This window comes from Cetorhinus maximus, chromosome 28 (assembly GCF_964194155.1).
Source record: "Cetorhinus maximus chromosome 28, sCetMax3.hap1.1, whole genome shotgun sequence".
Classification (NCBI taxonomy): domain Eukaryota; kingdom Metazoa; phylum Chordata; class Chondrichthyes; order Lamniformes; family Cetorhinidae; genus Cetorhinus; species Cetorhinus maximus.
The window spans coordinates 27,508,473-27,523,850 of NC_135906.1; the positions used below are offsets into that span (position 1 = coordinate 27,508,473).

Consider the following 15,378-nt stretch of genomic DNA (forward strand, 5'->3'; position numbering starts at 1 on the left):
TACACATCATACCATGTGACACTACATCATGCCATGGATGGTACTGTTCTCCAGATCCACATTAGCCCCTGTTCTTCCAAACACCCTTATACTACACTTCCCCCAAGTCCTTATCAAATACATTTACAATACAATTTTTACTTTACTGGTTACCCCTTCTCCCTGCACCACCCCACCATCTCCAAGTCTCTGACTTTATACATTCAGACAGTCTAGAGGCTTGACAATTTTTCCAGATCTCGTTCTGTCACGTTCGGAGGAATGGTAATATCAGTTGCTTTGGGTTGACTTTTTCGATTCGGCAATGAAGTTGCAGTACTCTGTTTCCCCCATTTGATTCTCTTCTGGTGCTTCTTCCAGTTGTGTTTCACTTTATCGACTACCCGTCTGTTTTGTTCAGACTCCATGGGTTTGTCCTGTTCGCTCCTACAGTGGGCTCGTGATTTTCTTTTTCTGTGGGGTCTGTTATGTTCTTCTTGGAAGTTCATGTTTCCATAAAATGGAACCTTCATTTCCACTTGTTTCACAACTTCAGCTAAATATTTGTTTACTCTCTTGATTTCCAAACCTTTTTCAAGGTTATGAATCTTTTCATTCAGCTCAACAACTACTTTGGTGAGTTCAGTGTCTTTGTTTCACAGTTATCTGTGAAACCCTTATACAAGCTTAAAATCACCATGGCATTCAATTCCTTTCGGGGTCTTTCTTCCATGGTCACCAATTGCTCCTTAAGGACTTTCCCAATTCACTCCTTGGATCCTCAATCCATCTCCTAGAATTTTTGTTTTCTGCTTTTAAAGTCTGGATTTGATCTTCCATACTGTGCATCTCATCTTTCCTGTCCTTCTTTAAGTGTTCTACTTCCTGTGAGTGACACTCCAGTGTTCTCCTCAGTTCTCGTTTTTCACTAGCAAACATATCTTTCCTCTGTGAAAGTTGGCTGTTTACGTTGCCAGTTTTTCCTTAGCAGAGCCTAGTTTGTGTGCGCTCACATTTTTAAATTTTACTTCTGCTAAATGTTCGTGACTCTTCACGTTCCTTTGTGAGAACTTCCACTTTTTCTTGCAACTGTTCAACTTTTTCTCAACATTCTCGGTTCTTGATTTTCATTTCAGCCATGTCATTTTTCAACAACTCAATGGTTCTCAGTATGTTTGAGGCATCCAGTGCTTTTTCTTCTAATTCCTTGAGCTTCAGCATCAGATTTACATTTTCCAAACTTATTTCTGTCTTTAGCTGAGCTTTGCCCTTGCCCTTCATTTTGGTTTCATTGTTGGCCAGGTCTGTCTTTGGCTAAGCCTTAACTTGCTTCAGTTCTGAAATTGTGCTACTCATGGCTTCGTTATCCGCTCACAGCTTGGAAAGTTCTGCAGCTTTTCCTTTCAATATTTCCTCTTTTCCATTCAGCTGGTTCTTCAGCTCTCAAGTCTCCTTGTATCTCTTGGCTTCCTCCTGGAATGTTGAACATTGCTGAGTCTTCTCTTGCCAACTGGTTCTTCAGTTCATTCGAAGTGACATTAAATTCATTTTGCTTTGCTTAGTAATTTTCCAGAGGAACAAACTTTGACCCAAGCAATCCTTGTAGCGTGTGAAGGTCCTTCAACAGGCTTTCCTTTTCTTTGCAAAACTCAATTGCTTCATCTTGAGTTTTCCTTAATCCAACGGAGTCTCGAGTTTCTTCTGTTCAAGACATTCTTCATTCCTTCATACTGCTGAAGTGTTACGTACTCCTTTTGCGTTTGATCTTGAAGGGCAATCAGCTTTCTTCCAACTGTTTATTTTCCTGTTGATCTCTTGCCAACTCATGCTGTGCTTCAGTGCACTGCTTTGTCACTGCTGATAGCTCCAACCCTGCTTTTGCTGAAGTAGTATTCAACATCTTTTTTAGCTCATGTTTTTCCAAGACTATGTATTGATTCTTCAAGGAGTCTTTCAGGGTAGCGACTTCTTTGAGTACCTTTTCTGCCTGTTGTGTCTGGCTGTACTTCTGGTTGAGTACCTTCAACTCCACTTTGATACAAACATTTTCCTGTGGAATTATTCATTTTCTTTTTGCAGGTTTTGTTTCTTTCACGTTATCTCAGAAAGCTTTTTTTCCCATTCACAGTCACCTGCTGTTGCAATTTGGGTAATGTGTCAGCATTTTCAAAAAGCTCTATTTGAAGCCTTTCAGCTGCTTCTCAGCCTCTTCTTTCTTCTGCACCAAACTCTTTGGTTCATGCGCTTCATTGTGCTGACATGGTCTGTGACCATTTTGCAGTTTGCTTAGGTTTAGGACAGAATCATCTCAGATCTGCACAAAGTGCGGTAGCAGGCAGGGAAAGGAAGTTGTTTTATCCGCCCGCCGCAATGGCAGGTTTTTGCGCTGCATCACCCCATTTCCACCTCATTAATCATGCAGCCACAGGAAACACGCTGTTTGCTGGTGGGGGCCCTCTGAATTGTCCGCCATGCTGTTACCTTGCCGCTTCTTCCCTCAAGGCACTATATTTAATTGCAGCCGCAAGCACACTTCTCAGCGCTTGCAACCCAGGACTGCTCCGGTGAAGACATGGCTCCAGAAGCCAAGAAGAGTGCAGCCCCCGATTCAGTGACGCACCCCTGGGATGTCTTTTGGGTGCTGCCAGGGCAAGGCAACCATCTTAACACTCTAAACTCTCACACTCAAGACCATCTCACATTCACTGGCATCTCACTCACTGCCAGGGACATCACTGCTCACTCACTCTCACACACCCTTATATCTCCAACTGGCCTCATCACTTCTGGAGACAGCCTCCTCAGCCCTCACAATCTTGAGGCCACTTGCACAGATCATCATGTGCCCCCTCACACACCCTTCCCCAGTGCAGCCCTCACCCTCCAGCCTTTTCCCTTGCCCAAGGTCTCTCTCCCCTTCCCCAAGCAAGCTCTAGCCCTGCAGTCATTGAAAAGCCACCTCTGCCTTGCAGCTGGTCTGGTAGGTAGGGACTTGTCCACGAGTCCCCTAAAATTGATGTGGTGCTGCCAGAAGCAAGGTAGGCAAACAAACCTTGAATTCCTGAGCAAAGCGCAGCTCACCAGGTGAATGTTGCTTATGTACAGTTGTGAAACACATTGGCATACAATCACACCAACTTACCCGGATGATGCAGCATGGGGGTGGTGGGATGATTCTGGCGAGCAAGGCTAATAACGAGATGCTAAAGTATTGAAATTAAGGTTCCCGACATGCAGCAGTGGGAAACGCAGCCCGCCGTTGATGAGTGGAGCAGACGATTGCAATATTGTCCCCCCCCCAGCCCATGACGCCCAACGCCAATGGGGCTGGAAAATTCCAGCCATAGTCTCCCTTGGCCCGAGTCTCGTGTCTCCCTCAGCACTTTATTCGGGGTGTTCTAGTTTTTTTTAAAAAAAGCTTTGAGCTCTCCACAATTTGGAGTTTAAAATATTTGTCAAGGCTTTTAATATCTCACCAAATGTGATGGAGGATTAATCTATACTTTGTCTTAGGATCACTCCATCTGCAAATACACCAAGAATAAAAATGTACAGCTTGTACTACTTCTGATTTCTTATTTAATCCTCATGCACTTCTACAATCTAAAAACATTCTCCTCCAAGACTCCCAATTTTGGGTCTGGTTTAGCCCTTGCCTTAGCCTAGACTAGTCTGGTACTTTTAATTTACTATCTGTGGCTAATTTTTTTTTTAATATAACAGGCAAGTACCTCTAAATTTTGGTCTTCCTCTTCAAAATAGCTCCACAGCTGCTTTTTTTTCTTCTGTGTTCTTCCAGTGCTGGTCAGTTTTGGCAGACTCCCATTGCGCCGACAGGCTGTTTCTTTCAAACTAGTCGATCCTCCAGGAAACATCAAGCAAGTCGCTGTCCCAGGCCTGGGAATCAACTGGACGGTGATTTTTTAAAAAAAAACTCTGCCTGCAGCTCTTAAAAAAACATTTCCCTTCCCTTCCCTCCAGCTTGGCTACCACATGTTATGGCGTTATGGCCTGTTGCTGTAGCTTTCTTATAGCTGTACTCTGGATGTTCTGATCTTGAATGCTGCTTACTTTAAAAAGATAATTTCAGTTTTCTTTTTTTTAAAAATTGTATTTTGCTCACCCTTTTTGGGAGTTAACTAGGTCTCTTGTCTCTACGGTTCACTCAGATTCTTCTTCTCAATTCCACAGTGGATTTTTTTTTCCTGAAATTTTCTCAGCCTGCAATTTTGCTGGGTCTCTTGGCTCTGCTTCTGTGTTTAGTCAGGTCTGGCTTTTCATCTTCACAGTGTACTCTTCTGCTTTTCAGCTTAATTCCCCTTTTTTGAATTTTGCTGAACCTTTTTCTTTTTAAAACTAGCTCTGTCCCTTGACTCTGCATTCAATCAGGTGTGGCAACGGACCTCCACGTGCCCTGGTGTAGTCTTTCATCCTCCACATCTTCAATGGAGATTTTTTTTAAGGCAATCTCCAACTGTGTCTTCAATTTAGATGCATTTCTCTCAGGTCAGATTTCTGTTTCTTTAGTTTTTCATGCTTTGAGAATCTTGAGTTCCTTCTCCAGCTTCTCTGGGATTTTGGGGTCCATCCTTCACTGCCACCATGTTGTAAGGTTGTTTGGTGTCTCACTAAGAGGTCTGGAGGCTTGTATGGTTAAACATAAACTGTTTACTAGTAACCCATAACCATATACATATTCAAGGTACTGTCATGCATGGGTGCTGTTTCTATGCCAGCTCCTTCTTGACTCTACTCCACACACACACACACACACACACACACACACACAGAGTCTATCAGATGACTGTCTACATCATACCATGTGCAGTACTAATCTCCTATCCCACATTAACCCTTGCTTTGATGAGCACCCTTATAATGCAAGAAGAAACAAATTTTAGTCAAATACCCACACTGCAAATTTTGATTTGACCAACCAAATCACAAATCATAATGGGAGAAGGAACATGAACAAATTATTTTTAATTCATTACTCTATTTAGTGCGTAACTTCAGCAGGAATTTGCTTAAAGAGCCCTGCTATACTGAACACAGAGTCTTTGAAAGAGACAGGGTCAAAATTAAGCATCTGACTTATAAATAAACCCAATTGCAGGTCTACCACTCAATTTATCAACCTACTTCACCCATTCTCTACACCCAGAATTAATCTCACCGTTTGGTTTCAACCATTTCTTGGCATGTAGGTAACTCTCCAGCATTCTTTCGTTGAAAAGCATGTAGCCCATGGGTTCAGAGATAATGATATCGACCTGTTCTGGGATGTTAACCTCCTCCACCTTCCCAGGGATGATGAGGATGCGATCTGCTAGGTTGTTGCTCTTCACCAGAAGCTGCCAGAGAATAACCATCATTTTCATTAGCACCAGGCAATGTGGTCATTTCTATAACATGTTATTTGTTATCACTGAGATTAGAAATAAGGGGACAGAGCAGGATTTTCTTGCTAAATTTCTCAATTCCCACCACGCTTCATAAACTGTTTTGCAGAAAGGGATAAAAACACACCAGCACTAACTGATTTATTGTATCCTTTGCTGCAGTGACAGGTTTGAACAAGCTCATCCACAGAATTGTTACAGAAAAGGTGGCAATTCAGCCCATCGTGTCTGCACCAGCTCCCTGAATGAGCAATTCACTTAGTGCCATTGACATTTTTCTACCAACATGGTTGTGAACATTTAAGCTTCTTCCCATGATTCTGTTGATTTTCTACATTTACAGTGATACCGGAAAATAAATGTATTATTTGTCACAGACAGGAGTGGGGTGGAATAAAACAGACTCAGGAGGAATAGGAAGGATAACAACAGTAGTTGTCTGAATATAGGTCAGCTCTCTCTAGAACAGACATTGAACACCAAAGCCAGCCAAGTGTAACTTCATTTCTCAATACTTTCATAGCTTTAGATTAATTATCTGGGACAGTGGATGCAGGTTAGTAGTGGAGTGGTGCCTAACATCTCTTTAGAAAAATCAACATTTTTGATTATTCATGGACAAAAAAAATCACTGGTGAGCATGGTTCCTTGGATGGAGTGGAGAAAGGGTTAACAAAACATTTTCCCAGAGGACTCAAGAATTACTCCATATACACTTTATTCTAATTCAACCTATGACTCATCAGCAGAGTGTACTTAACCCAGTATTTGAATAAAACTTGACTCTCATGGCCGGGGGCGGGGGAGGTGTCTGTCTTCCACATTCATTGCTATTCAACTCCTAAGTTGCCCAGTGGTTAGTTTCCAAACATTATTGCAGGCTCTGGATGGCAGCCACCCTCAGTTCCTCAACATTAGTGATTCAGCCCAGTCAAATTCTCTTGGCTGCTTAGGAGGTCTCCGCTCATGGGATTCAGAAAGCTAAAGCACTGGGTAAACGCAAACCTCCCCATCATTCAAACATAGCCATTGTCAGAGTTAAATTGTATCACCATGATCAGGATTCACAGTTAGGGTATTTCATGATTGCCAGCAGGGAATTCTTATTTAATATTTACATCTACAAAATGGACAGACTTGTCAGTACTGAAGACACACACCCAATCACAAATGCAATGTGGTATTATAATTCTGTTCAAGGGTCCAAGCTTGCACTATTGTAAGGATTTACCTACAAAAGGCAAGAGATAGCTGAGCTTCATTTAGCTTGCATTCCAGCAGACTATTTTAAGGTCTATTCACACCAATCTTCTATTCTGTGCCAGTATTTTACACACAAGGTAAACCTGCAGCAAAATAGATACCACTGAGAAGTATTCCACACTGCACACAGACTTCAATCCCCCTTAAAGCAAAGGATTCAAATCTAATCCAAGTGCACCAGTCATATGTAGCAGTGCTATTATTTTAGAGATATGCAGAGGACAGTTGGCAACTGTCTAATATGTCTGCAATTCCTGCCCCAAACCAAGGAACTTCTTCAACTCCAGTCTTTAGGTATGGATGCTGGGCTCAATAGTTGACCATATAATTTACATTAATGGGAAGGAACATAGGACTTAATAGGAGGCGGCCATTCAGCCCTTCCAGTCTTCTCCACCATACAATAAAATCATGGCTGATTTGATTGTGGTCTTAGCCGCACTTTCCCGTCTGCTCCTCATAACCCTAGGCTCCCTTATCAAAAACCTAACTCAGCCGTGAATAAACTCAAGCAATTTCTTCAAGAGTTCTTCAGCTGTTGGTCTCATGAGCATCTCCCCTCTCCTTTCCCCATCACAGCTCCCCACCGCACGTGCTTTCTAGGATGACCAGCACTGTACTATGGATTAGTAGAATGTGCACTTGGGTCCCTGAGTCTGCATAATAGGTCTCGGTGCCTTTAAAGGAGGAAAAGGAAAAAAAGTGACAGACACATCACGATTGGTGAAGTTACTTAGAAAAAGAGATTTAAATGACCTGAACTTTTATGCAATTGTCAGCAGCTGTTATCTGGCAGGAACAGCCACGAACAAATGAGGTAAATGATCAGCTAATCTGTTTTTAAATTGGTGATGGTTGAGAGATAACTCTACAGATATTTCCATCTTTTACAATTAACATAGAAGGGCCATAATTTAACAATTCACCTGACAAACGAAGTCTCTGACAACGTCATACTCCTCCAGTACGGCATGCAAGAGTGGGAAGAGAACAACCTTTCCTTAAAAAAAATAAAGGCATACTGGTGTGAGTTCACCAGTTATCCTTCAATAATATCTACAACCATTAAAATGCCCCTCTAGGAACACGACCAAAACCACGCAGACTTGTACCAAACAAAAAAAATACAGACAATGAAAAGCTCACTCCTCCCGGTCTCAGGTAGATCAGTCTGCACGAGCACAAACGAGGCAGAGTTCAGAGGAAAATTGCTGAGATTAATAGCTTTGCAGTTGCATCTTATAACACCAGTTGGCTCCACATCACCAAAGTGGGTGGAGAGTTAGAAATGGGGTGCTTACCTCAGCGTGCTGAGCCATGGTGCTTGCTTCCACTGCAAACACCTTTCGTGCTCCTGCCTGCACAGCAAAAAATGATAGGATCCCAGACCCACAGCCCACATCTAGTACAACCTGCAAGAGGCAAGTGTTTATTCATTAGCTATTCAGTAATGTTATCCAACAATCATAGATGCTCAGTGAACAAAATAATATTCACTCGTCTAGATGGTATTGCGTTTCTCTCCCATAGGCAAAACAATTGAGTCCGTGGTCTCATCTGGTAAGAATTCAGTGCTCCCCCCCAACAATATACCACATAGTTACTGACTTCGCTGGCAAGTTTCTATCTACCATTTTATATCAGTTTTAGATTCATCTTTTCTTTTTTAAAAAGTGGGACAAATTAAGATTTGATTATGTGCTGTGCAAGCTAAGGCAACAGTGCTGTGTGCAGTTTTAGTCTCCAGATCCAAGGGAGGAATACACTTGCCTTGGAGTCAATACAGCACACAGTAAAGTTTCACTAGGTCGGTCCCTGGGATGAAAGGGTTGTCCTGTTATGAGTGGCTGAGTAAAATGGGCCTATATTCTTTGGCATTTAAAGAATGAGAGGTGATCTCAGTGAAACATACAAGATTCTGAAGGGACTTAACAGGGTAGATACTGAGAGGTTTTTCCCCAGGCTGGGGAATCTGGAACACGGGGGCAGAGTCTCAGGATAAAGGGTCGATCATTTAGGACTGAGAAGAGGAGAAATTTCTTCACTCAGAGGGTTGTGAATCTTTGGAATTCTCTGCCTCCGAGGACTTGTGGATGCTCCATCTTGATGTATATTCAAGATCTTGATTGGCCAATGTTTGATTTGCCCAGGGAAGCGAGGGAAATGGGGAGCGGTCAGAAGTGGAGTTGAGGCAGATGATCAGCCATGACCATATTGAATGGCGGAGCAGGCCAGAGGGGTCATATGCTCCTATTTTTGATGTTCTTATGTTCTTAACTGCAAAACCCGTGGTTGTTACTTCAGTATACCACATGGTAAACTGCAATTCAACAGAACTCACTTCCCATTAGAATCAACAGATGCAGCATGTTGATGTTAATTTCAAAATAGAACTAAGATCAAGAGGCAGACTCATGGCAAAGCATGCATGACATAAAAGGGAGGCAGCTCATTTCAACTCCCCCAAACCCAGGCTTTACCTTGTCTTTAAAATCTGTATGGTTTTGGAGTATTGCCCTTTGGTAGGTGCCTGTCCGTATGTAGTCTTGCATCATATTCTGTTGTTGTGATAAGTATCCATAGAACTGTAAGAGGACAGGGACTTAAAAACAGTCTGAAGTAAATACACAATTTGTGTTTTATTTTAGGAATAGCAGACTTTTAGGAATTCATCATAACATGAAGTTAGTCATTATACTGAAAAGTTCCAGTAGAATACTTCTGTTAAGTTGGCTTACATTCTGAAACTATAGTTTTGGCATGACTTGTGATAGAAGAAAAATGTTAAAATGGGAACAACAGGCGAGAACTACAACGACCTCTCTACTGGTGAATAACATCGGCTGTCTGGTCTTCAAGTGAAAAAACAGAATATGGAAAAGTACCAGACGGCACACCCCAGTTAGAGTCTTCAGGAGAGAGGGGAAGAAAACTGGGGCACGGAGGGAGGAAAAGAAAACACAAAAATATTGGTAACTAAGAGAGATGAAAACTAAGGTAAGAACTCGGCCATGCGATATCCTAAAAATTAAAAGACAACAAAATACTCAGACTAGGAGACAGTACCTGGAAATACTGAACGGCAGAAGACTCCTCTGTTCGGTCACTGAAGACAGATCGTTCAAGGTTGTGACCTCTGCAGTTTTTCAGAATATTAAAAAAGGAGTAGAACTCTAGAGAGACAACACAAGTGGAACTCAGCACAGCCAAACCATTTAAACAATGTTTATAAGCACTCAGCTACTGCATATACTGCCATTTTAGTTGAGTTTTTTTGGAGGTCGTTTCAGGGAAATTCTGGCTCCAGAACAAAAACTTTAAAACCCCACCTTGACGAGTCTCTCACTTCCAACGGGCCCGACTGGGCAGAAATGGGCTACATCTCATCTGTGCTGCTTAATGACTGTAGGACTGAAGCAAGGCAGGGGCAACCAGACCCACGCCTCCTGCTAAACTAGGAACAAAGCGTCAAAATTGGGGTGAGCACCTGGGGGCAAGCTTACGATTAGATGGAAAAGACGACTAGTCTCCAACATGCCAGAGGGCAAGTATCCCCATTTACTGTGTGCAACAGCCTGCAGTGGTCTACCCACTGAGGGAGCTTCCTACTCGCATCTCTCAGTTTGCGGACTTTAAACCCAATAGGTTGATATTTACCATATTTAAAACATCTTGGTTGTGGGCAACGTGAACGAGACCTTGGCCTGGTGTAGTGTTCCAATGAAGCTCAGCACAAGCTCAAGGAACAGCACCTCATTTTTTTTGACTGAGCACTTTACAGCCTTCTAGGCTCAACGGTGAGTTCATCAGTTTTGATCATAGCCTCTTCCCTCATTTTGTTACACGTTCCTTTGCTGGTTGGGTTTCCCTTTGCGTTAAAATAGCAGCTATCCTTCCATTCACACCTCCTCTAGACACATCTTTTGTTTCTTTACTTGGCCCATTGCCACTCCCTCTGGCCTTGCACCATGAAACCTTTTGTCATTTAATCTCTCCTGCCACCTGCCCTATCACAGACCTTCCCTTTTGTTCTTCTTCCCACCCTCTCCCCATTCACTTGTTCAAAACCAGATACATTTCTAACATCTCTCAGTTCTGATGAAAGGTCACGGACCTCAAACGTTAATAAAAAAAAGAAAATGCTGGAAAAACTCAGCAGCTCTGGCAGCATATGCGGAGAGAGAAACAGAGTTAACATCGAGTCTATGACTCTTCTTCAGAAACGTTAACTCTATTTTTTCTCTCTCCACAGATGCTCCTACAGCTGCTGATGTTTTCGGTTTTTATTTTAAATTTCCAGCATCTACAGTATTTTGCGTTTCTGTTGTGCCAGCAAAATAGCGTTTATTGCTCATTCCCATTTGCATGGAGAGCATTAAAGAGTTCACCCACTAGTGGATCTATAATGAAACTAATTGCCACGATGGGTTTAAACTTGTCTTCTGGGTTGCCAGTCAGGACCATGATCACTGCCGCCCCTGTGATCAGAGTGCCCTACAACGGCAGCTGGGTCCCAAACTGGGTTCAACTCATGAAGAATAGGGGAAAAAAAAAAAACTGAAACCGTTTCTTTTAAATGGATTAAACAAATGTTGATTAAGTAGTCCTTCAGGCAACTTCCCCATGCTACAGCACTGTCTGCAAACAGCAGCATGGGAAATGACCAACAGGGAGGTTCATTTAACTAACATTTCCATCATTACCAAACCCATATGCTACATCTTTTACTAAAGCAAAATACTGTGGATGCTGGAAATCTGAAATAAAACCAGAAAGTGTTGGAAACACTCAATAGGTCAGGCAGCAGCTGTGCAGAGAGAGAAAAAAAGATTAGCCTCTCGTTAGTCGTCACAGACCTGGAACGTTCATGCTGTTTCTCTCTCCACAGATGCAGCTTGGCTGCAGAGTATTTCCAGCATTTCCTATGCTATATTTTTTGTATGTTTTGAACCAATGCAGAAGGCATTTCGTTGTCCAAGGACAAAGTTGCACAGCCCTTACCATTTTGTGATGGAAACTGCAGGAGGACACTGCTACATCCCAGCGTGACGATGAAGGACTGCTTGCCGACTCGACTGCATTCAGTTTCCCGATTCACTGCACATTTAAATACACAGACCGTCTCATCTGCAGGATTAGAAAGTCCATATCAAGATTAAAAAGACTACACAGTGCAGTGAGCCACCACTCATTCATCCTGGTTAACGGCAGAGCACAATTATTAACATTAAAAAGCCTTCCCAGGCAGATGTTCCCAGACTTAGAAATACTGTAATATTCTGTACTGCCAAAAAGCACCAGTTTTCACACAGATGCTACTGTAATCAGCACCAACCCTGGCTTTACTTTGGGAACAGTTAATCATTCACACTGGATATGCTTTGAAAGACTGACGTGTGGTTTTCCACCATATACAGGATAGAATGTATGGCAAGGAACTATAAAGTGTTAATTCCACTGATGGCCTCCAGTTGGCAAGACTTTACACACCCATGGGGGAAGAAGGTGGCATATGTAGAAGATTAAATACATTTCTTGATACACCCCCCTCCATAGTCACAAGGGCCTGTAGAGAAACATTATTCAGCTGCTGCAGCTTTCCTGGAACACTCTCGAACATGCTCTCAACCTCTACCCTAACCTAAAGATGTGTTTCACAGAAGAATCAAGAGTCCTTGGTTTCTTTACTGCCCCAAGAACAAGCCAAGTGGACAAGGAAAGAGTCTAACAACTGACAGAAGCACATGTGACTCCTGCTCCTTAAATGATCCATCCACCCCTCTTGAGAATGACAGCAAACCTCAAATTATGTAATGGTAAAATGAACTCAGATATATCCTCATAATGGTTGAATCCCCCTCACAGTCTTTCACCCAAATTACAAATCTCCCAAGGATGAATTTATTTCCATCTATATCTCATATTCCAAGAATAGTAGATAGTAAATTCGACTCAACAATCTCCCAAGACAGTATGTGCAATAGAAAACCTACCCCATTCATCATGGGCTGCTGATTAAAGTTGCAGTAGTCAATCAACCGGGGTAGACGTGATCTCCCCACCCTTCTCACTCATCAAGGCACCCAACCCAGCCCGAAACCGGCAACAGCAGGTCCTCAAAGATTACCTTTTATTAAAAAGTGTCAGGGGAAAAAGCTGCAATATCAAGAGAGGAACCTCCTCTCTCTGTAAGATTGCGTTCATGAGAACATCTGCATAACAAGGTGCCTCGAGATTTGAAAGTTGCTGGACAAACAGAATGGAGTTCTGTGGAGAAAATAAGCTAATTCACTGTAGAATTTAAACACAGCTAACCGGAGCACAGTTAGTTTTGAGATTCATTATTTTTTTTTTTTTAAATCCCACTTGTTCTGGGGACTAGCACGAGGGTCTTTCCCTCCCACTGAGACTGCTGCTGGGGCCACAGTGGGAGGAGGGGCACAATAACATTTCCTAACTGAGATCTTGGAATAAAAAGTGGCACAGTGTTTAACTTAAGCCACAGGTTACATCAAACATTTGCACTGGGTCACATTACACCAAGGTTTTGCAATGTCTCGATGGAGGGGAGGAGAGGTTATGGAATTAATAACAGCTCAGCACAATAGATTCCCAAACGGAATTAACCCAGAATTCCAGGAACAATTTTTATTTAAGTTAATATTTTCCATCAGCCAGAAAAATAAATCTGATATTAATAATCCTGAGCTGATCACAAGCCGCAGCTGACTATCTCCAGCTGGATACACCAGGAGGGGAAAGAAAAGACATCATGCAAAAATAAATACATGCCAAATATGTGCTAGAGGGTGTTCGTTTCAAGTTTACAACACATTATTGTGGCCATGTTTAAACTTTGCTCAACTCGTTAAGGTGAGCAAGAACACAGTATAAGATCCTGGAGTGTTTCACAACTTTATTTGAAACCAGTTAAGAAAATCACCCACCCCACCTTCTGCACCAATCTCCTTTGTTTTGCAACTAAGATCCATAGACAGATCTATCACATTAATAAAACATATTGAGCCCCATTAACAGGTTTCAACGCAAGTCACTGCTCAATTCTTAATGTTGAACCCTTGATTTGTGCCATGGCGCATGCAGTGACTGGGTCTGAAGAATTTTCAGATTAATACTCTCAAATATTTGGGAAACTTTTGTAAATTTAGGTTTAAAAAATCAACAACTGTGCACTTTCTTTCCCCCCCCATATAAAGATGTGCATTTAGATAGTGCCTGGTACGACTCCAGGACATCCCAAACCACTTTACAGCTACTGAAGTATAGTTATCGTTGTAATATAGAAAATGTGGCAGCCAGTTTGTACATAGCAAGCTCCCACAAACAGCAATTCTGTAATTGGCAGGGTGGAAATAAAACGAGCATAGTGGGAATGTTACTAGACTAGTCATCCAGGCATCCCGACTAACGTTTTAGAGGCCAGAGCTGAAATCCCACCATGGCTGCTGGAAGAATTTAAATTCAATTAATTTAAAAGCTAGACTCAGTAATGATGATCCTGAAACTATGGGATAGTCTTAAAAACCCATCTGGTTCACTAATGTCCTTTAGGGGAGGAAATCCTTACCCTCCAGACCTCAGACCCAGAGAAATGTGGCCGACTCTTAACTGACCTCTGAAAGCCACTCAGTTGTACCAAACTGTTAAAGAAAAGTCGGATAAGGATAAACCCAGATGGGCCACCTTGCACTGACCCAAGCACCGAAACGACAATGGCACACCCTGCCCAGTCAACCTCACAAGATCCTCCTCACTAACATTTTGGGACTTGCGCCAAACTGGGAGAGCTGTTCCACAGAACCAGTCAAGCAACAGCCTAGCATAACCACACTCACTAAATCATATCTCACATCCAATGTGTCACCATCCCTGGGTATGCCTTGTCCCAGAGGCAGCGACTCAATGGTGTACAGGAGGGAGGGAGTAGCCCTGCGATTCCTGCACATTGACTCCAGACACTATGAAGTGTCATGGCATCAGGTCAAAACAGGCAAGGAAATCTACTGATATTTCCACCCTCCCTCAGCTGATGAATCAGTGCTCTTCCATATTGAATACCACTTGGAAGAAGCACCAAGGATAAAAAGGGCACAGAATGTTCTCTGCGTGGGGGACTTCAATGTCAATCACCAAAAGTGGCTTGGCAGAACCACCACTGAGAGGGAGAAACCTACTTGACCACTCCCTCACCAATCTATCCGTCACATTTGCACCTGTCAATGAGAGCACTGGGAGGTGTAACCGCTGAAGGGTTCTCAAAATTCCCATATTTTTCATATCATCAACAAGGATATGACTTTTGGACTTTTATTGCAGAGGACCCAACTGCTGAGTTAAGTGTAGAACGCTGCAGACAGGAAGCTAGGCCCATGAAGGCCTGGGACTGGACATGCCTGGGCTTGTTGAGTGCAGTGTGGATTATTGCCTGAAACCAGGCAACGAGAGGAGACAGAATTCCCCTTTTTCCCTTTAAAACAATCAACCCGGAGAAAGACTTCATCTTACATGAAACTAAAGCCCATCAAAATCTTGCATAAATAATCGCTACTAACTACTAAGGCAGGAAGACAGCAATCAATGCAATTATGCGAACCCATCAATACTCCACATATACAATGGCTTTCAGTTCAAGACTAGTTACGGGGACAGGAAGACAACGATAAACATCATGCGAGCCCATTAAAAACAACGAGACAACAATCACCTGAAGAAG

At 42.6% G+C, this 15,378-nt stretch overlaps 1 protein-coding gene across 2 annotated transcripts in view; it reads right to left on the reverse strand.

Moving 5' to 3' along the window:
- Nucleotides 1-15,378, reverse strand: part of carm1 (coactivator-associated arginine methyltransferase 1) — a 61,877-nt gene that overhangs the window by 32,198 nt on the left and 14,301 nt on the right. For both annotated transcript variants that reach the window (XM_078531483.1, XM_078531482.1), the window contains exons 2-6: nucleotides 11,646-11,771; nucleotides 9,711-9,817; nucleotides 9,125-9,229; nucleotides 7,946-8,056; nucleotides 5,156-5,333 (exon numbers count right to left, since the gene is read on the reverse strand). In XM_078531483.1, coding sequence (XP_078387609.1) covers nucleotides 5,156-5,333; nucleotides 7,946-8,056; nucleotides 9,125-9,229; nucleotides 9,711-9,817; nucleotides 11,646-11,771 — 627 coding nt within the window. The remainder of the gene's footprint in view (nucleotides 1-5,155; nucleotides 5,334-7,945; nucleotides 8,057-9,124; nucleotides 9,230-9,710; nucleotides 9,818-11,645; nucleotides 11,772-15,378) is intronic.